This window comes from Pollicipes pollicipes, unplaced genomic scaffold, assembly GCF_011947565.3.
Source record: "Pollicipes pollicipes isolate AB1234 unplaced genomic scaffold, Ppol_2.1 Scaffold_3447;HRSCAF=4054_pilon_pilon_pilon, whole genome shotgun sequence".
Lineage (NCBI taxonomy): Eukaryota > Metazoa > Arthropoda > Thecostraca > Pollicipedomorpha > Pollicipedidae > Pollicipes > Pollicipes pollicipes.
The window spans coordinates 7,072,800-7,093,895 of record NW_023596297.1 but is presented as its reverse complement, the minus strand read 5'-3'; the positions used below and the strand labels follow the sequence as shown (position 1 = coordinate 7,093,895).

Here is a 21,096-nt window from a genome sequence, read left to right as displayed (position 1 = left end):
ATCGCTCCTAGCGTAGTCTTTGGCGCTTATTGAAATGCAAAACTCGAAGCAGTCTTGTGTTATTTTGGTCACCATGACCCCCCAAAGTCCAATAAGGTCACTGACCTTAAGTATGTACCAGTGGTCTCTTGATTAAAATAGGTATCTAGGTTCTGGGGCACTTTTGACACCAATCCGCAGTTTGGCCTTGTTTAACTTTATTTGACCCAAAAATAATGACATAGAAGTCAAAATTTCGAACAAGGTAAGTTCACGTAAACTCACATTCACATTCACATCCCGTGAATTCGTTGTCTCTAGCTTTCTCAATTTTCTGAGATTACAGAGCGGTCAAATACTCCTCCCCCTACCCCACCCGAGCGAAGGGTTTTCAGCCGGCCACCGGGGTTCGTCTTTAGACATTATGGTCAGCCTGGCCCCTCCCACCTTTTTAAAACGTTCTCAGCCTATGTCCTGCAGGGTCACCTTGAGAGGTTAGGGCTTTTAACTGGACTGCTAGTTCATGCGTTTGCGAATATCCTGATTATTTAAAATCCGAAATCTTTGATAACTTTTGGTGATTTGGAATTCACTGTTATTTGAGCTGGAATTTGACCTTGAAAGACGACCTTGGGAGGTGAGGACTCTCCAACAGACGCTATTTTACACGCTGGTGAATACTCGGCTACTTAAGAATGTTCAATTGACTGGTTAATTTTGCCCAAATAGCTTACTCACTTAACAGACGCGTTATTTTACAAACGCATCCATATACTCTATTGCAATGTCAGGTTTCACATTTGTTTCAACGTGTTGGTAGCAACATATGAATTATACTAAATTTGCAAAAAATCTGCTGAGAGCCGATTTTTGCAACTTTTTCAACGCTAGTTACCCATTATGTGTCGTAATATGTGGTGACTTTATGCACTTTGTGAGGAATTCGAGATGAGGTAGCGAACACAAAATATCGCAGTAATTTAGACCACCGAGGATTTCAGGATTGGAACATTTCGCCCCCGTCAGTCGACGCAAACGACGCGGGAAGAGGATGGGAAGCATTCGCAGTGTCGCGCGCTGTTGCAGTCGCGGGTGAAAGAAAACGAGGCGTGTATTTGCATGGTAGCTCACACAAACTAACGGGTAAGTTCAGCCGTCGTTGGGCGTCTGTATGGGACGTTTGTCGAATGTGTGACATTCCAGCAGGCCGGCGAACGCGCAGTTCCATAGGTACCTACGCACCTGGGTAGGCAAGGAAAGTTCGACGGCCGGCGAACTACCGTGCCGTGTTGTCAGGTTTTAGGTAGGAGTCACTCAAACTGTGAGCGGTTCAGATGCTGGCTGAAGAGCCTTCGCTGTGAAATCGAGGGTGTGGGGTGTCCCTAAAATGTGAGTGGCACTGGTGTTGGAGATCAATATTACCTCCCTGCCAGCCTGCAAAAAGTCCATTCCCTGCACTCAGTGCATGTGTGATATAAGTGCACTAATGTTGTACTCGTGGTTGCCAAACTCAGGGCATGGATTCTCACATCCTTGTTTTAATGAAAGGATTGCAAGGCTTAGTTTTCCCTGGAAGTACCTTTGCCACATAGTAATTGCTGGAAACATTGACTTTGTTTTGTGCTGAAATTGGTGCGCACTGTGTTCAAAACTCAAAGGGCGTATGTTTACAATGGATGTGCACTGAAATTGTCATGTTGATCTTGATGCTACCCCATGTTTGCATGATACATTCATACATACATACATACATGTTTGACATGATGTATGTTTTAGCAGTCTGATCTTCACATACAAGGGGCGACCCAGTGTGTTTGGCATCATTTGGACCCTTTGCCATGCTTTGGCTTTACCAGGTGTCATTTTTTCAGACCATACAAATATAACATCAAATAACAATGTTTTGTGGCAATCTTAATTGTGTTGGGTCAGCCGAATGCCTCTGTTCCTTCACTTTCCAGAAATATATCAGTCAGTGATCATTTTCAAACCGGCCCATGGCTGGTGTAAATGGTTCATGATCAGCTCTTCCTTTCCATCCTAATAAATTGTTAGGATTATGTTATCAGCGTAAGTTTTTTAAGTTTAGCTCTTTTAAGTGATGATAAGTGATAATAATTTAACCATGAGCTATTTAGGTTAGTAATTTTATTTAAAATGTGATGATTTATATTTCAATGGTTTGGTAAGCTCTACAGGTTTTATGCTATTGGCTGTCTGACCCAGGCCTGGCACATAGTTATATTTTTATAACCTACATTTTTATATTATAGGTGCCGTACTACTAGCACATTCTAAAGCCTAAATCATCATCATATTCATCACTTTTATTTGTAAACATTGGACATGCATCAGTCTGGAAAGTACAATCTGGGTGAATATAAATGCCAGCATATTTTAAGTGACCAGCTGAAGTAATCTATTAATATTTGCAGGTGACACTAGAGTACACAGGGACAGACTGGTCATGCCATGTGCAGAAATGATTCTGTGTCCCATGATTGTAAAGCTGTTACATAAAGTGTGTTAGTTTGCATATGCTTACCAATTTGGGTCTTAGTTCTCCATGCAGGACAATGTCATATTATTGGCATGCATTACTATATGGTCAAAAACTGGATTGCATGCAAAAAGTTCTGAAAATTTGTTTCCTAGTTAAATTTAAAGACCCTTAAAGTAAGTGAATGCTTCCATCTGTCAGTGGCAATGGTAATACTGGGGGCGCCTGGGAAAAATGAAGACAAAAATGCATCATAGCATTTCAACAACTTAGCACCTTGAGCTTAAAGCAGCTCTAACTGTACCTGACAACAGGCTAGTTATGATTGACAATCTCTGCTTTATGCAAACTAGAAGTAGTAAATTCAGGAGCAATTATATTTTAAGATGATCACACTGATTTATTAAACTTATATAGTGAGCAAAAATATGTGCTCTATGTAATCTTTAATTTGCCACTTCTCACATCTTTAGATCTGTTTTGGTTATTTTCTGTTCATAGTCCAACTTAGCAATTGTTTGGGACAATGATCTTTCTCTCCAACTGCTTACAAATTCGGACCACCTATCTCTTAGGCAGTGACAATTCAGAACAAATGCTTTTGGGATGGTCTTGCAGGGGCATTGAGGAATGATATAGGTAATGCTCAAGGACTGGTAACTAGGAGGTTGCAAGAAGTGATCTGTTTTAGATTGTCACAAAGGGCCTGGTCTCGAGGAGTGGTGAGCGTCGGGTGTCCGCAGCGGTGGCACTGGTCGGGCCGGGCGGCGGGAGCTGCGTCAGTGCTCCCCGCCGCTGCCGCTGCTGACTCAGAGGGCCCAGCGGCTGGCGGGCATGATTCAGCGGCGCCCGGCCCGTGCACGTGCTGCCGCTCTGTGTGTCGCGCGGCGCGCCGCCGGCCGGCCGGACGCGCGAGCACGCCGCATGCTGCCGGCGCCCGGCGAGCGGGGCTCGCGTGCCGCCCGCCGGACGCGCTACTGCCGGACGCGGCTCCACGGGGGCGGAGTGACGCCGTCATGCTGTGCAGCGTGACGTCAGACGTGCGCGGCGCCGAGTGCGTGACGCGCCGTGCCGCGGCTCCGTGTGCACGGCGGCTGCGGCCTGCTCTCTGCGGGCGCTGCAGCTGCGTGTGCGTGCGTGCGTGCGTGCGTGCGTGCGTGCGTGCGTGCGTGCGTGTGTGTGTGTGTGCGTGAGTGCGTGCTTCACATGGTTGCAAATGCTCCAGCGGGGTGCCGATGATGCAGATATGAATGCGCACTTCCAGACTCCTGCCTCCATGACGGCTTGCGCCCCACGGAGCGTTTCCTTGGCTGCTAATCTTTGCCTGTTGACCTTGGACCCTGTCATTCTGACCTGTCCTGCCATTCTGGCCTGATTTGCCGAGCCCGGGGCGTCTAAATTGGATTGACCGCCATCCGGCTCAATGCTGAGTGGCCAATTCCTAGCGAGGGCATGGGGACGGACAGTGACCCCAGCTGGGGCTGCAGAAACATTTAAAACATCCACGTCCTTGCCGACCAAGCGGCCAAATATTGCCACACCGCTGCCGCTGTCGGCAAGTGCATGCTCTACACCGTGTTGGTGACCGGTTGTACAGCGCCGGCGACCTGGTTCGGTGTCACATCAATGCATGCCATTGCACGGGCCATGAGTGTATGAACAATGCTTGGTTGTCATGCTAGGACTAGCGAACAGTGTGACATCCTGTACAGCACTGTTAAGTACGATGACTGGTATGCTTGTAATGTATGTCATATACTGGCGGGTCTGGTTGCATACCTTATGTCCAGTGTGCATTTGTTAGGGAGGACGGTCTGTCAACAATGCTGGTTAGATAGCTAGGTGTCCAGGGAACATGCCGGGGGGGGGGGGGGGGTTGCATCTGGTACCATCACTGGCTGTTGGCGCTGCGTTACTGTGCAGCGGAAGCGCTGTCAAAGGCGTTGGGTCTACCGGAAAATTGTTCGATTCGATGTGCAGAATCTTGGTGCGCACTTTCCCGTTTCATTTGAAGATTTCGTTCAACCGTTAGTTTGCTTTTGATGCGGCAAGACTGCTGCACTGCCTGGCCTCGATACGATACGAGATCGATAGGAGGCGGATACCAGACACAACACTCGTTCGTGTGGTGTGGCAGTGGCGGTTTGACCTTAACGCGCGCTCGATTGGAGGCGGGTACCACACACAACGCTCGGCCGTGTTGTGTGGCAGCAACGGTGCGGTCGGCAGTAAGCAGCAAAACTGGTAAAACTTCCAGGTTTTCTGGGTTGATAAGGGCTGAAAATCGTCGCTTTAGAATCATCAGAATTGTCTAATCGCGCCAAGAATAAGAAAGACCTTAAGGCTTGCCCACAACATTCACATGCAATGCGCCCTCGCCATGGTGACCAGAGCCGTCGCGATGTGTCTGTCGTGCCTGTGTAACACGCACCATCTGTCGACAGGGCGGCCGCGATGAACCGGTCCGGCTCGTCCGACTCTGCAGGCCGCTCGTGGCGCGTCGGCACGCTGGGCCGATCGCTGGGCCGCAGCCGAGAGGCGGCCGCCCGCCCGCCGCCGGCGCCTGGTGAGCCGCACTCCAGACCGGCGGCCCGCTGCCCCCGGCGGCCCGCTGCCCCCGGCGGCCCCTGCTGCCCCCGGCGGTGCCCCCGGCGGCCCCCGGCGGCTCCCAGTGGCCCCCAGCGCAAGGGGCACGGGGCCGGGCGGCTGGGCCGACAGTTGTGCCGTCTCTGTTCGCTTCAGAAGCGGAAGAGTACTCCTCAGAACGTAACTAGGTTACCCCCGGTTTGTGTCACTTCGTATGCCCCTGGTAATGTTTCGTGTTTTTGCACAGCACCTGTTAGGCTTGGCAGTGCTGCTTTTTCCGACTAGACGTGAATGAAAACAGAGAGGCTCAGCCTAGTGTGCTCTTGCTTACCCTGGTTATCTTTGGAGTTCGCTTTAACGGACGCAACAAAATAATGGCGGGTCTAATGCAGTTTAACTAGATCGTTTTCGATGGCAACCATGTATAATTGTTATCGAAAAGACGAACACCCTCCTCCACATTTTCAGTTGTCTTTACCGCCATCATGTGCTCTTGAATTAATGCAGAAGTAGGGTGGTAAAAAATCACATTTCTATGTGGCTAGACTGGCTGCGTGGAGAGTGCCACTTTGCGTGAAAGCATTGCGTGGGTATTTGATTTGCGACCGCCTAAATGTGTTGGGTACCGAATGACTGCGCTAAAATATCTTCGGGACGGACCGCCTGGCACGTTTTCATGTGATGTACAATTGTTATGCAAGGCGTAGAAAGATGCGACGGCAATAATTGCTGAATAACATCTAAGGCTGAATTAATGCCGTGCATCAAATGTGACGACGGCCTGCATGCATCCCACGTTCAACGGTCCGTTGTAGATGCCCTGTCCTAGTATGGATGCAGACGTGAAACCAGCGTGAAAATCCGGGCGCAGCGTAGCATCGCTGCCCCGGGCCTTTTTGGGTGTGACGAGAGCTCAAACAACCATTTGCTACTCCACTGGCAATTGGCCCCAGTAATAAGCTTCCTTTCCATTTTATAAATGATGGTACGGCTAACGAGGGAGGCCTATCTCGACAACTTAGAGGCCAGCAAACGGGCTCAAATAAAACCAGCCGCTGTTTACTCGCTAAGGTGAGCCTGAGATATCGTCCCTCCCCACGCCCCGGCTGTCGTCAAGCCGTCGGTCCAGCCGCAGCGCTGTCGTGCAGCCGGTGCCACAGCTGTGTTACCGAGCCGTTTTTGCCCGTCCTCCGCGGAGTTTCGCCTGTCTCCCGCGGAGCCGAGTCGCTACCATCTTTCGCCGCCCGGCCGCCGCTGGCAGCCACGTGTCACGGGCGCTTCCGGGCCAGTTCGCCAGCGTCCTTTGCGATTTCACCGGCTCAGGTTTCCATGGCGGCGACACATGGTGACGTGAGGAAGCCAGACTGCACAGACTGGAAACTGCTGGGAGACAAGCTGCAGGACATGGTGGCGGCAGCAGTCCGAACTGTGGGACATGGTGGCGGCAGCAGTCCGAACTGCGGGAGATGGTGATTGTAGGAGTCCGAACTGCGGGACATGGTGGCGGCAGCAGTCCGAAGCTGCGGGAGATGGTGGCGATGGCAGTCCGAACCGCGGGCCATGGTGGCGACAGAAGTCTGGGCTGTGGGATATGACGGCGGTAGAAAGCCAGACTAGTGCATGGTGACGGTAGATGGTCAGCCTGCAATGGATGGAGACAGTAGATAGCCAGGCGGCAGCGCATGATCATGGTGGATGATCACACCGCTGAACCTAGTGATAATGGATATAGCCAGTCCGTAGCACATGGCTGTAATAGAGAGCCAGACTGTTAACGATGACAATAGGTAGCAAGTCAGTAGCACATGGCTGTGGTAGGGTGCCAGGCTGTTGTCTTCAGTCTGTAGCACATGGTTGTGGAGAGCCAGGCTGCTGTTTACGATGACAATGTACGAAATGGGCAGATAGTTCAAAAATGTTATACAGTGCTACTGCTTGGGTTTACTTTTAGGCATAGCGAACCGCATGCGCACAGTTTTTGCAATTAGCAACGCGTGCAGTAAGTTGGTTGTAGAGATTCCTGGAGCTTCTCATCACAAACCTAGTGGTGCCGCAGAACGCAAACGGGTGGGGAAGGGGTCAGGAATAATTTAACGTCAGGAGTGGGTATCTGTTGGCGACCGGGAAATTTTCCCTCGGAAAGTGGGTGGATGGAGTATAGGAGAAATGGTGACAGCCCCTTGGGAAATGGGTGGATGCGGTACGGAGGATTGGGGACAGCCCCTTGGGAAGGGGTTGGGTGGGGTAGAGTAAGTTTTCCCGTGGCGGCCTATAGTAGAGAGCCAGACTGCAGCGCGTGATGGTCGCTGGGAGCAAGAGGTGACATCAGGGCCCATACTGCAGCGCGCGCTGAAGGTAGAGAGCCAGACGGCAGTGGATGGAGAATGTAGGGAGCTACGCTGCAGCACTTAGTGACTGTAGCGAGCCAGGCCGTTGCCGCGGCCGCGTCACCAGCCGGCGGTGTCCGGTGCCGGCGCTGGTGCCGGCCGGAGTGGGCGGCGGGAGCCGCGGTGCTGCGCGCGCGCGGTCGATAGCCCGCGTGCCGGCCGACCGGCGGGGCGCCGATCAATGGCGACATCGATTCAGCCGGCGTGACCGGTGCGGCGGCGGCGACGGCGGCGGCGGACACAGCTGCGGCCGGGACACGCCTCCTCCGGAGTCCAGTCTGGCCGCGCCGCCCGCCCCGCCGTCCACGTGTGCACGCGTGTGTGTGAGCCCGCCGCCGCGGTGGAGATGTTCGAGCCGGCCGGCTACGAGTCGTTGGGCAGCCGGCACACGCTGCGCCGTCCGCTCTGTAAGTGTGTGCTGCCCGCCGGCCACGTGGACGCGAGGCGATGGACAGCGGCGCGGTGACGTTGACAGCCTGGCTGCCGCCGTGCTCTGGCGCGGGTGTGTGGTCAGCTCTGGTGCCGGGCTGTGTGGTCAGCTCTGGCAGAGGGTGGGCGTGTGGTCAGCCCTGGGAGAGGGTGGGCATGTGGTCAGCTCTGGCAGAGGGTGGGCGTGTGGTCAGCCTTGGGAGAGGGTGGGCATGTGGTCAGCTCTGGGAGAGGGTGTGTGTGTGCTCAGCTCCGGGAGAGGGTGGGCATTTGGTCAGCTCTTGGAGAGGGTGTGTGTTTGTGCTTAGCTCTGGGAGAGGGTGGGCTTGTGGTCACCTCTGGGAGAGGGTGGACGTGTGGTCACCTCTGGGAGAGGGTGGATGTGTGGTCTGCTCTGGCAGAGGGTGGGCGTGTGGTCAGCCCTGGGAGAGGGTGGGCATGTGGTCAGCTCTGGGAGACGGTGGGCATGTGGTCAGCCCTCGGAGAGGGTGGGCATGTGGTCAGCTCTGGGAGAGGGTGGGCATGTGGTCAGCTCTGGGAGAGGGTGGGCATGTGGTCAGCTCTGGGAGAGGATGTATGTGTGCTCAGCTCTGGGAGAGGGTGGGCATGTGGTCAGCTCTGGGAGAGGGTGTATGTGATCAGCTCTGGGAGAAGGTGGGTGTGCGGTCGGCTCTAGGAGAGGGTGGGCGTGTGGTCTGCTCTGGTAGAAGGTGGGTGTGCGGTCGGCTCTAGGAGAGGGTGGGCGTGTGGCCTGCTCTGGGAGAGAGTGGGCGTGTGGTCACTTCTGGGAGAGGGTGGGCGTGTGGTCACCTCTGGGAGAGGGTGGGCGTGTGGTCGGCTTTGGGAGAGGTTGGGCGTGTGGTCGGCTCTAGGAGAGGGTGGGCGTGTGGTCGGCTCTAGGAGAGGGTGGGCGTGTGGTCGGCTCTAGGAGAGGGTGGGCGTGTTGGTCACCTCTGGGAGAGGGTGGGCGTGTGGTCGGCTCTAGGAGAGGGTGAGCGTGTGGTCCCCTCTGGGAGAGGGTGGGCGTGTGGTCGGCTCTAGGAGAGGGTGGGCGTGTGGTCGGCTCTAGGAGAGGGTGGGCGTGTGGTCGGCTCTAGGAGAGGGTGGGCGTGTGGTCACCTCTGGGAGAGGGTGGGCGTGTGGTCGGCTCTAGGAGAGGGTGAGCGTGTGGTCCCCTCTGGGAGAGGGTGAGCGTGTGGTCACCTCTGGGAGAGGGTGGGCGTGTGTGGTCACCTCTGGGAGAGGGTGGGCGTGTGGTCACCTCTGGGAGAGGGTGGGCGTGTGGTCACCTCTGGGAGAGGGTGGGCGTGTGGTCACCTCTGGGAGAGGGTGGGCGTGTGGTTAGCTCTAGGAGGGGGTGGGCGGGCCAGAACAGTGCCCTGCGGCCTAGCTGTAGAGCTGGCGGCGGATGATGTGAGATGTGCACCTTGTTGCCGTTTTTATCGATGCCATATCGCTGGCTTGATATCGCTATTCATTACGGACTGTTGTGCCGTGGCGTAGCAACACCGACAGCCAACGCTCCAGGCTGTGCCAACCAAACGATTCTCTCACATCCGCTGCCGTGGTCGCCTGGTGCCGCCGCATTTTCCAGACCTGCAGATTGGACGGCTTCTCTCGGGGGAGGGGATCTGTTGCATGCCATAGCACGCTGATCATCCGCTCCGTAATATAAACACCCGCGGTCGGGACGCACTCACGCCCGTGTCTGGTATCGGAGCGGCGGCTGGGCGCTCGGGCCCGGCATGCTGCACTGGACTTTGGCACAATCTGCCCAGGCCGCCAGTCAGTGAGGCTGTGACTGGATGGGTGCACGGACATAATGAGCGGATTTGCATATGTCATCCCACTTATCGATCAAGGTAAACAGCCGCCGCGCTGGTCAAGCAGGCAGACCGTGATTAAATGCAAAGCAACGTGTCGTAATCCAGCGAAACCGGTGTGTTGGCGCACCGGTCTTGCGTGGCGCACGCACGGCCGCAAGCAGTCAGGTCGTGGCCGATTTACCGACCTTCACCGTGGCCGTGCCACGCGGAGCGACAATGTCCAGAGCCCCACCCGTACCCACAGTGTACAATACACGCACAGACAAAGGCCAGTCTCACCGATGTGGGCTTGAATGACAATGGCCTGGAGAAATGCTCGGCATGTCTTTGTGGCGTTCTGGCGTCATGGCCGTCCAAGCTATACCTGGGTTTGTCTGGTGCACTTGAATGAAGCAGGCGTAAGGAAATTCCGATTCTCATGTTTCCAATGAGTTTTACTTCCAAAAGGTTCCGCCGATCCCAGAATGGCAATTCAAACCGTTAAATATCACGGTGTCGACGCAGGGCGTGTTTCGTGATGCTAGGCCTGTCTCAGCCAGTGCATGACTTGTTCTGTGATGCTGGAGCTGTGCCAGCCAGTACAGGACTTGTTCTGTGATGCTGGGTCTGTGCCAGTCAGTACAGGACGTGCTCGGCGATGCTGGGTCTGTCCCAGCCAGTGCAGAGGGCGTGTTCTGTGATGCTGGGTCCGTCCCAGCCAGCGCAAGACGTTCCGCGACTCTTGGTCTGTCCCAGCCAGAGCAGGACGGTGCGGGAGCGGGCGGCCGTCTGTCGTGCGCCGCCCGTGGGAAACGGGTGTCGCGAGCCCAGCCGTCAGCTGCCGCTCCCGGAGCGGGTCGGCCTGAGTGTCTCACGCTCTCCACGAGATCGCCGCACCGGGCGGCGGGCTTCATCTGATCTTGCCGGACTGCCGCCGTGGTGGCATTTGCTTTTGGTGCTCGCACTTCTCTATTGACGATATTTAGGGCACCAGTGAATTAGTACTAATTCATGTGCCATGGGTTTATCTTTCGAGACACGCGTGGTATGTTGAAATGCGCCTCCGATCCGGGTAACACACAGTTGCGAGCCGGGCACGCGACGGCGCGCCTGCGTGTCGATGACAGCGCTGCGGCTCGAGGCGCTGCCAGACGGCGGGTCACGTCACGGCAGATGGTGACCTGGATCGGTGCGACCGTCAGCCTGAGAGCGTCGGCGGTCCCCCGTCGCTTGCCATGCCAGAGACTGGCGGTGTGTTGACGCTGCTGGTGGTTTTCGACTCAGGGATTGAAGGGTGGTGAAACGCCTTGTTCACGCGAAGACGCAGTTTGTGTTCTTCTCCCAGCTTTCCTGCGGTTGGGTGGGCGCTGTGCTACGGCTCGCCGTTGACTATCCAGTGAATATCGCACACGGTCAGCAGTTCATCCCCCCTCCCCCTGTCGGTCGGTTGGGTTTCTGTGCCGTGGCGATGTTTCGATTGCGTCCTATGTATTATTTAGTAAGGCGAAGCCTTTCTTTACTGTTTACGTGGACAACAGATTTGGACAATTCATGTTGGTAATAAGGCGCCCGGTCAGTGCATTTGCCATGACCATTGCCGTTGTTAGCGCCAGCGCGGCGCAGTCGGCCGATTTTTCCTGCTGCCTGTCCGGTTCAGCTGCAGCCGCGAGCCCCCCCCCCCCCCCCCCGCTGTCATCCCGGCATCGAATGGCAACCACGTGATGTGTCGGGTGGCGTGGCCTTGCACGCCCCCGGAGTGCTCCGGAAGGTGTTAAGCTCGCCGTATCGGTTCGGGCCCGGCCCGACTCCCGCAGCAGCCGGAAACGGCACCCCAGGCAGCCGGATATCACGTAACCCCGCACCGATAGCACCGGTCGGTCGCGTGGTCCGGTGGAACGGAAGCGCGAGGTCGTCGCAGCGACTCAGCGTGCCCGGCGCACTGGAAGCTGTAGCCACTGTCGTATGAGAATGTTTCACATGGATATTAATGCAAGCATTACATACGATGAAAAAACATCACTTATAACAGTTGGTGTACCTTACAGTGAAAAAGAGTGCTCCAGACAACACAGTTTTTTATTTAGCAAATGTGCCCCTCAATAAGACATTGTTTGATTGCGAAATGGAGCATTTGTATGCTGTCGAGGTACTGCCAAACCAGCCGTGCGAGATTGTCATGTGCCGGTACTTCAAACCCGTCGAGATGTGGCGGTACTGCCTGGAAGTGTACGCTGAGCTAAGCAGGGTTATGTGCTCTTGTTTTGACCATTTCTCGTGGTGTTCTGGTATATTTATGGGTGAGGTTGTGATGTTAACTTGTATTTACATGCTCGGTTATCGTGCTTTTCTTTCAAGTCTGAAGTTCAAGTTCCAGTCTCAAGTTATTCCATTATAAGTCTTATTTCTGTAGTAATTAGCAAGGAAAGAAACCATGTTCAACTTCTTATTTATGCAGCACAAAACGTGTTCCGTAATTGAAGTTTCCGCACCTTGCTAAACATTTTGTTAGAACTTTTTTAGAGCCAAATGACGACGATATTTGGAAATGGCGCTCACGGACGCCAGATCTAAACGGCTGAACGTTAATGGTCAACCTGGCTGTGAACGTCGCCTGGCCTGTGGGTAGCAGGATTCAATGACGTTGCTGTGGCGTCAAGCATGCCTGAATGGCTTTAAAATAGGCCTTGCGAAGTAGTCTGCACATCTTCGTGGGTGTGTTACTCAGAACCTACAGGGGTTTAGGTCTTAATAGGGCCAGGGCTGTAAACTGCACCGAATGCTCTTCAAAATGGTTATTTCAGCTCAGAACCCCATACGAATGTGGAGACTTACGGATTACGAACCTTGTGCGGTTCGGAACCCTTAAACAGATAACGAACCTTTTGCGGCTCGTTATCGTTTTTTGCGGGATGAACGGCGGTCGCGATACGTCCGCGCCCAGCCAGGTTCGTTGCGCATCTGGAGACCGGAGGGGGGCTGAGGTGACTCGAGGTGGCATGTCACCAGGCAGGCTCCGCTGTGTCGGGCTGCTGTGCAGCTCGGCCTGGCCGTGCCTGCGCTGCGTCGCCACATCTCTGACTGGGTGCCAGCACGGGCGGATGCTGCGTCGCCACACCTCTGACTGGGTGCCAGTACGGGCGGACGCTGCGTCGCAACACCTCTGAATGGGTGCCAGTACCGGCGGATGCTGCGTCGCCGCACCTTTGACTGGGTGCCAGTACCGGCGGACGCTGCGTCGCAACACCTCTGAATGGGTGCCAGTACCGGCGGACGCTGCGTCGCAACACCTCTGAATGGGTGCCAGTACCGGCGGACGCTGCGTCGCAACACCTCTGAATGGGTGCCAGTACCGGCGGACGCTGCGTCGCAACACCTCTGAATGGGTGCCAGTACCGGCGGACGCTGCGTCGCAACACCTCTGACTGGATGCCAGTACCGGCGGACGCTGCGTCGCAACACCTCTGAATGGGTGCCAGTACCGGCGGACGCTGCGTCGCAACACCTCTGAATGGGTGCCAGTACCGGCGGACGCTGCGTCGCAACACCTCTGAATGGGTGCCAGTACCGGCGGACGCTGCGTCGCAACACCTCTGAATGGGTGCCAGTACCGGCGGACGCTGCGTCGCAACACCTCTGAATGGGTGCCAGTACCGGCGGACGCTGCGTCGCAACACCTCTGAATGGGTGCCAGTACCGGCGGACGCTGCGTCGCAACACCTCTGAATGGGTGCCAGTACCGGCGGACGCTGCGTCGCAACACCTCTGAATGGGTGCCAGTACCGGCGGACGCTGCGTCGCAACACCTCTGAATGGGTGCCAGTACCGGCGGACGCTGCGTCGCAACACCTCTGAATGGGTGCCAGTACCGGCGGACGCTGCGTCGCAACACCTCTGAATGGTGCCAGTACCGGCGGACGCTGCGTCGCAACACCTCTGAATGGGTGCCAGTACCGGCGGACGCTGCGTCGCAACACCTCTGAATGGATGCCAGTACCGGCGGACGCTGCGTCGCAACACCTCTGAATGGGTGCCAGTACCGGCGGACGCTGCGTCGCAACACCTCTGAATGGATGCCAGTACCGGCGGACGCTGCGTCGCAACACCTCTGAATGGATGCCAGTACCGGCGGAGGCTGCGTCGCAACACCTCTGAATGGGTGCCAGTACCGGCGCCGCGCGTCGCAACACTTGATATGGGTGCCAGTACCGGCGGACGCTGCGTCGCCAACACTCTGAATGGGTGTCCAGTACCGGGTGCTTACCGCGACGCTGCGTCGCAACACCTCTGAATGGGTGCCAGTACCGGCGGACGGCGCGTCGCACCACTCTGAATGTGCCAGTACCGGCGGACGCTGCGTCGCAACACCTCTGAATGGGTGCAGTACGGGCGGACGCTGCGTGCAACACCTCTGAATGGGTGCCAGTCAGGACCGCGTCGGACGCTGCGTCGCAACACCTCTGAATGGGTGCCAGACCGGCGGACGCTGCGTCGCAACACCTCTGAATGGGTGCCAGTACCGGCGGACGCTGCGTCGCAACACCTCTGAATGGTGCCAGTACCGCGGACGCTGCGTCGCAACACTCTGATGGGTGCCAGTACCGGCGGACGCTGCGTCGCAACACCCTGAAGGGTGCCAGTAGGGGCATACGGCGGACGCTGCGTCGCAACACCTCTGAATGGGTGCCAGTACCGGCGGACGCTGCGTCGCAACACCTCTGAATGGGTGCCAGTACCGGCGGACGCTGCGGTCGCAACACCTCTGAATGGGTGCCAGTACCGGCGGACGCTTGGGCCCGCGAGACCCGCATCAGGGTTCCGGTTCAAGTATGTCTGTAACTGTCCAGCTGCTGAGAGCATTGAAAGACCGTAGGGATATATTTTGGGAATTGTCCGGACTTAGTAATGCCGGCGCTCAGAATTGCATTTACGAAGTATTATTCGTTTCCAAGAAATGCGTGAGCAAGTAGCATAATATGATGGGGTGTACAGTATTGTGATTAGGTGAGGTGTTGTAACGTCTGTTTTAGCTGAAAAATCGTTTTCGTATTTGGCTGTACCTAGTTCAGGTGAATGACGTGGTCAAGAGGCTCAAAAATGCATCTCCAACAGGTCTTGAAGATTGCCGGAAACAATGTAACCGGCCGGCGATTTTTCGTGCGGACGTGGGGGGATTACAGGGAATTAAGGGTAAAATAGGACCATTCGTTCCACGTGACACCAGACGTGGTGGCCCAAGGCGTGATATCGGGTTTCGAGATTACAGTCGCCACGTCCCCATCTCCTCGGGCAGATTACGCCGTTCCTGATCTATATTCGGATACTGAAAGGCGCTTGGCATAAGAAGCTCCGGTGAGTTGATTCAAAAGTGGCTACTCAGTTTGTGAGCAGCAACAGATATCAGCAGACACAATGTGCCTCCTGGAAGCCAATCAAGTAAAGTCCTGCGAGAGCGTGGGACGACCGCAAGGGAGGTTCTAAAGAAAGCCAGACGCGGACGCGGATGTGCCAGATGAGCTCAGCGGTGGGTTGAGCGCCGCCACCTCCGTCTCGATCTCGGCGGCCGGCGCCGAGGAGTGGCACCCTGCCACCAGCGGTTAGGCCGTGGGCGGAGCGCGTCCCGGTACGGCACTGACGTAGTCGGTCCACCGGCCGGGGCGTCACCACGGGGATGTGGAGCGGGATGTGTCGGCGCCGCTCCGCGCGCGCGCGCCGGCCGGCTATCCGGCTCGCTCGGCCTTCCGCGTTCCTCGCCGGCCGGACCTGGGGCCGCCAGCGCGGCCGGGCGTCCCCCGCCGCACCGGTGGCTCACCGCCAGCCGGCCGTCAGAGAGCGTGCGGGGGGGGGGGGGGGGGTGCGTCGACGTCCGCGAGGCACAGCGTCGTCGTGCAGGAGGCTATGCGTCGTCGCCTCGCCCGCGGGCCGGCGACGGACAGCGCGTGCTCCGCAGCGGCGCGCGGCCGGGCCGGGCTGTCAGCTGACGGCCGGGCAAGGCCGCCGTGTGACGCACCCGGCGGCGGCGCTGCAGGAAGATGGGCCCGATCTGGCGCGGCAGGCCGCGGCCCGGACACATCTGCATAGGCGCCGCCGACATATAACGACGTGCGGCCGCGCCGCCGGCAGTTGTGTCATGCGCCGGGGAGGACGGGGGCGGCTGTGCTGCCATGGAGCTGGCACCAGCTGCGGAGCCTCCGGCGGCCTGCTCGCTGACCGGTACGTGGGGGCGCGGCGGCGCCGGCGGCCGCGCTCTGTCGGCCGGCTCGCCGTGGTGTCACTGCTCCGGTATGCGGCCGGCCGGCGACGCGGCCCGGCCTCGCTCGGGGCACGCGCGGTGGCGCGACTGGAGGCAGTGGACGGCCGCGCCGCCGCCCGTCACTGCCGGACCGGAGCCGTCGGTGCTGTCTGGGGCTGCGGGAGGGGCGACGGCGGTGCCGGAGCGTTACTAAACCGCGGCGAGTGACGGCTCCAGGCGGCGGGTGCGGCGGCAGGTTCGTTTTGGCGGCTGGGGATGTCGCCCTGCGAAACGAAGACCTGGTGCTCCTCTGACCCATCTCCTGGAGGGTTTGTTGTGGTTGAGACCCCGTGTACACCGATAATACTGATGTTTGTGTACAGTAGCCGCACACCGTCGTGCAATGCGGTCGGAATGCCGCAGTTTCATCCACCAGTTAACGTGTTAGTTGCGATCGTATCATTTTCAGCTGGATGGAGAATGCTACTTGACGCCGTTACGCTTCTGGTAAAAGGTCCCATAGCACCGCTTTCAGAAATGCATAGTCATTATCTCCCGCCGGGTCTTATGGGTTCCGTGTGGCTGCCTCGTCGGTGGCTGTTTTAGCTTCTTGCACACGAACGATTACGCCAAATGTCACTGGCCGGATGTCGACGTTGTCCATGTTGATGTTGCCACCCCACCGCACCGGCGGCGGGTTGGCAATATTGGACCGGATGTTGCATCTGCTCTGGACCGGATGCTGGATCCGATCCGCTGCTGCCATTTCCGCCCGTGCGCTGTCGGGAGCTCGTGCTACCGCGTGATCCCGGCGCGCGTCTGCGGGCCGTTCTGACGTACCCGTCCGTTCCAGATCGCGAGCGGTACGACCCGCGGCGCTTCCAGGGTCAGGGCGTGACCTTCAAGGGCAAGCTGATCGGCGTGCTGGCGGTGGCCGAGGCGCGCGGCGACCGCATGTGTCAGGACGCGCTGGCCGAGCTCAAGATGGCAATCCGTGCCGCCGGCGAGCACAAGCAGAAGGTGGTCATCAGCATCGGCATCGACGGCCTCCGGCTGCGCGACGAACGCTCGGGGGTGAGTGGCGTCAGGGCTGGTCCGGGCCTCGTGCTGACCAGCAGCTGACGGCCTCCGGTGGGGGTACGGGCGCCGCGGGTCGGCGGGCGCACGTCTCCCGCGGGCTAGAAATGCCATGTCCGGGGCTGGTTGGGCGCTGCTGTGACGAACCCGTCGGCGGCGTTTCTGATTTCGGAAGGGTAGGTGGATCTGCTCTCCCGTCCCCAAGGCTCATATGTTTCTAGACTGTAGCAGGTCCGAGATTGTCACAGGTGACGAAGCCCATAAACCCGGAACGGGGCTGCTTTTCCTTCCGTGCGTTTTTCCGGGTTGTGCAATGTGCATGACGGCCATTTCGTCCTGACAGGACCTTGGACGCTGAGCACGTGACTTGGAAAGTCCGGACATTGCCAGTTATTGACATTCAAAGTAGTGCAACGCACATGGTAGTATGTTATGTATATATATATATATATATATATATATATATATATATATTCGGCTGAATAGTGTCCCATGATCGGGAAAAAAGTTCAGAAGGGTGCCTATATTACTTTGTGACGGCTTATTGGTCCTACTAACATCATCGGACAACATAGGCACAATTATGCATAACAACAGCATACAAAACATTGGTGGTGGTGTCGGCTCAAAATTGCATCGCTGCGCTTGTTTTGATCAAAATGGGTCATTTGGTTTTATGAAAAGCTGGTCGCATGCGCAGTACTGGTGGGCACCTCGTATAATGGTGAACACCAGTAGGGCCCTTACCCGGCTCTGTCGTCCCCCTGTATAACGCCTATTCTTAAGCGCCAGGGGCTGTCCCATCGCATGACCAATGCCCTGCACTTCCATCTGCCGGAGGATTGTTGAACCTTTGTCTCGGATACAAACGACTTCTGGGAATTTTGTTTTCGCTTTTTTTGCATGCTTTTACCAAGCCAGCATTATGGAATACTCCACCAATTCGGAGCGACGTACTGTCCTTCGTTGAGCTGGTTTCACGTCCCGCTCTGGTGCACTGTCATATTGGTAGCTTGGTCGTAATATTGCTGATGTGTGCGTTTTGTCGGCGCGCACAATCGATGGAGCATTTGAACTCCTCGACAACGTTTGTGATTTTTAATAGTCAGTTATTTGCGCGATATTATAGGTTGGCTGTATAAAAGTCGCCTCAGGCATCCTAGTCACCTGACGAAGAATCGTCGTCCAAAATATGGTGATATTACTTGAGCGTTTCTACTATTTCTGCACTTTTGTTGGCAGGACGAATGAACCGTTACAAAGTAATGACGGCATGCGTCTGTACCATTTTTCTGACCACGGGAAGCGTTTTATTCGGAGAATAGGATCATTATCTAAGACGCAAGTCAATGTCACGCATGCTGTCATTATCAATGAAATAAGTCTCCGGAAAACTTGCAGCTAATTTCACTATGATATTTTTCACTATTGTATTATGCTACCTATGTATTTATAGCTATATATATATATATATATATATATATATATATATATATATATATGTATATACATGCCAGGTGATTATGTGGTAATATTATCTGTCATGTATGCAATGTAATATGTAACATGAAGATGCGGTGTGCCGATGTGATAATGCAGTAATGCGACAATGAGTGAGAGACAGTCGGACAAATTTAGCCGATGACTGATACATCCTGTCTGATACTGGTCAGCCCGGTGTTCCGTTCCGGTGGGTTTTTCCGTGGTCAACCATCCCCGGATGCAACGGTTTGGATGCTGGCGGCCGCTCCAGGAACTACGTCTGTGAATGAGCTGCTGTTGGGCCCCGCCAGGCCTGAGGGGGAGAGGGACGAGGAGCCAGTGAGGAGGAGGTGCCGGCATCCGCCAGATCCGCGGGGCCGGGCTGAGCGGTGTGGGGGGGGGGGACAGCCGCGGCCCCTGCAGCACTCGCCGTGGCCCGGATCGGCCGCGCAGCTGGGAACTCGGGCCGCCCCCACCCTCACCCCCGCCCCTCCCCGCCTCCGCCCGCGGATGTGTACCTGTGACTCACGGCGTGTTGCCCCGGCCCACTTGAGCCAGTTGGCCGCTCTGTGTCGCACCATTGGAGCGGCCTGATCGGGGGGCGGCGGCTCAGCGGCGCCGGGAGGGACCGAGCAGGGCCACCGCCGTGCCGGGCCGCCGAGAGCTCCGCCAGCGGCGGGCTTCGGCCGGGTTAGATTCCCTCACAGCGTGAAAGGACCGGATCGGCTTACATGCAGATCCGAAGCCACGTGACACTGACGAGGGCGTTGTACGTGGATATGTATTTTTCAGTGGGGGTAGTCGGCTGACGGTCGTTTGAGTCATAACGGCAGTATTGTATGTTCAAAAGCTGTGCACGCTCAAGACTCGATATCTGAGGAGTTGACAGGCAGATGTCGTGACGAATCGAGAACCCAGCACGACCAGAGCCTAAAGGCCATTGCCAGTTCAGACGGCAGGGTCTCGGAAGTGTTCGCAGTTATCACGCCACATCAGCGCCTGAAGCGTCACAGGAAGCTGGAAGGTTAAATGGCAATTTGGCGCTACGCGGATATGTGTCGCTTTTGCACAAACAGATGCGGGCCTGTGAAAGGCTCCCATCGTAACCCAATGATGCTAGAAAGTGGGGAATGAAGGACAATGTTTGACATGACATGGGCATATAGCAGTATTGCAGGGGCATCATTCGTGATCGAACGACTTGAGAGCTGTAGAGATACGGGTCCCCTCAGCAAGGGGTTTGACCGGGACGGACGGGCTCCCAAGCCACGAAGTCCCGGCTGGCTAACGTTAAAACAGGCTCGGCCTTTGACCTCGCTCGTGTTTAAAATAGAGGCGGCCGAAGGGTGCATGTGATTTGCGTGTCACGAGTAAGTGATATTAAACTGCCGCCATTTAAATTTGACGTCTGTTGCGTTGCGTATAAAATTAAGAGCAGGTCCTGTTATAACCCCGTAGAGGATGCGTTGTCCGGCGGTCATTGCGAGCCACTTTATCCGGAGATGAGTTGTATCAGGGGCGGGTATCCCAGTAATGGCGCACTGAAGCTCTGGAGAATACCCACCGGCAGACCAGCAGAACTGCCAGCAGTAGAAGTTTGTTCACCATCCGGACGATGTACCGCTGGTTGAAGTCTGCCGTCGTCTGTTTGACTGAAGATAGGCTTGCGCGACGGCCTTGGTTCCCCCTGGTGGTGTAGGCGGCCCATCGGTGGCACGGGTACCCGCTGTTGGAGGGCTGCGTGACCGCGCTGTCCGGGCGGCAGCACTACATCGGCAAGTCCCAAATGGCGCACCCCAAACAGCGCCGGTAACTTCTGCCCGCTGGTGCATCCTGCCCACCAGAACTGGTTAGGTCTGGGGCTGGTACCGCTCCGCTGTGCACGCCAGGTACCGGGCCAGTATACCCGCTGTGGGGTAGGTAGATGGGGTAGGATTGTCACGTGGTTGGTACTGTATAGTTTCTGCACCATCTATCCAAAAACACGCCGGGTATTTTTCGGTCTTGCTGGTTCGCGGAATAGTACAAAACGTGCGGAAATGTCAGACGCAGCCCCGTTCTGCACGTTCCCGAGCTCTGTACTCAGAGTGGGAGGCCCGTTCAGTGACGCCTTCGGTCCTGTGCACGTGGCCACCCAGTTCCGCGGCGGTGTGTGACGACCGCGTGCCGTCGTCACCGACTTACGCCCAGGCATCGCACCTGCAGCGAGCGCCAGTGTCCGCCTCTAGCCGCGCTCAGTCCGGCCTGTCCGCGGACGCGCCGCAGGCTGTGGACCGGACAGTGGCTGACTTCCCCCCCCCCGCGGCCATGGCACCCCCCTGACGTCAGTGCAGCGCGCCTCACCGCCGCCGTGTCCGCCTCGCAGGACTGCCTGTACCACCACCCGGTGCACAAGATCTCGTTCATCGCGCAGGACATGACCGACAAGCGGGCGTTCGGCTACGTGTTCGGCTCGCCCGACACGGGCCACCAGTTCTTTGGCGTCAAGACGGAGAAGGACGCCGGCCAGGTGAGGCCCCGCGCTCGCTCGGCTTGGCCCGGCGCCCGCGCCTGGAACGGTGGGGCTCGTCGGCCTGGCTCAGGTGGCGTCTCTGGCCAGCTTGTTCTGTACTGGCATTGCAT

The 21,096-nt window shown here is 56.7% G+C and overlaps 1 protein-coding gene across 1 annotated transcript; it reads left to right on the top strand.

Annotated features, from left to right (window-relative positions):
- Nucleotides 1-1,021: 1,021 nt before the first annotated feature.
- On the top strand, nt 1,022-20,983 carry Dab (DAB adaptor protein; the record flags this gene model as incomplete). Its single annotated transcript, XM_037215631.1, is given in 4 exon segments — nt 1,022-1,122; nt 4,924-5,045; nt 16,769-16,989; nt 20,840-20,983. Coding segments are annotated over 3 exon segments (477 nt in total), but the record flags the coding sequence as incomplete, so codon positions are not given.
- Between the last annotated feature and the right edge of the window lie 113 nt (nt 20,984-21,096).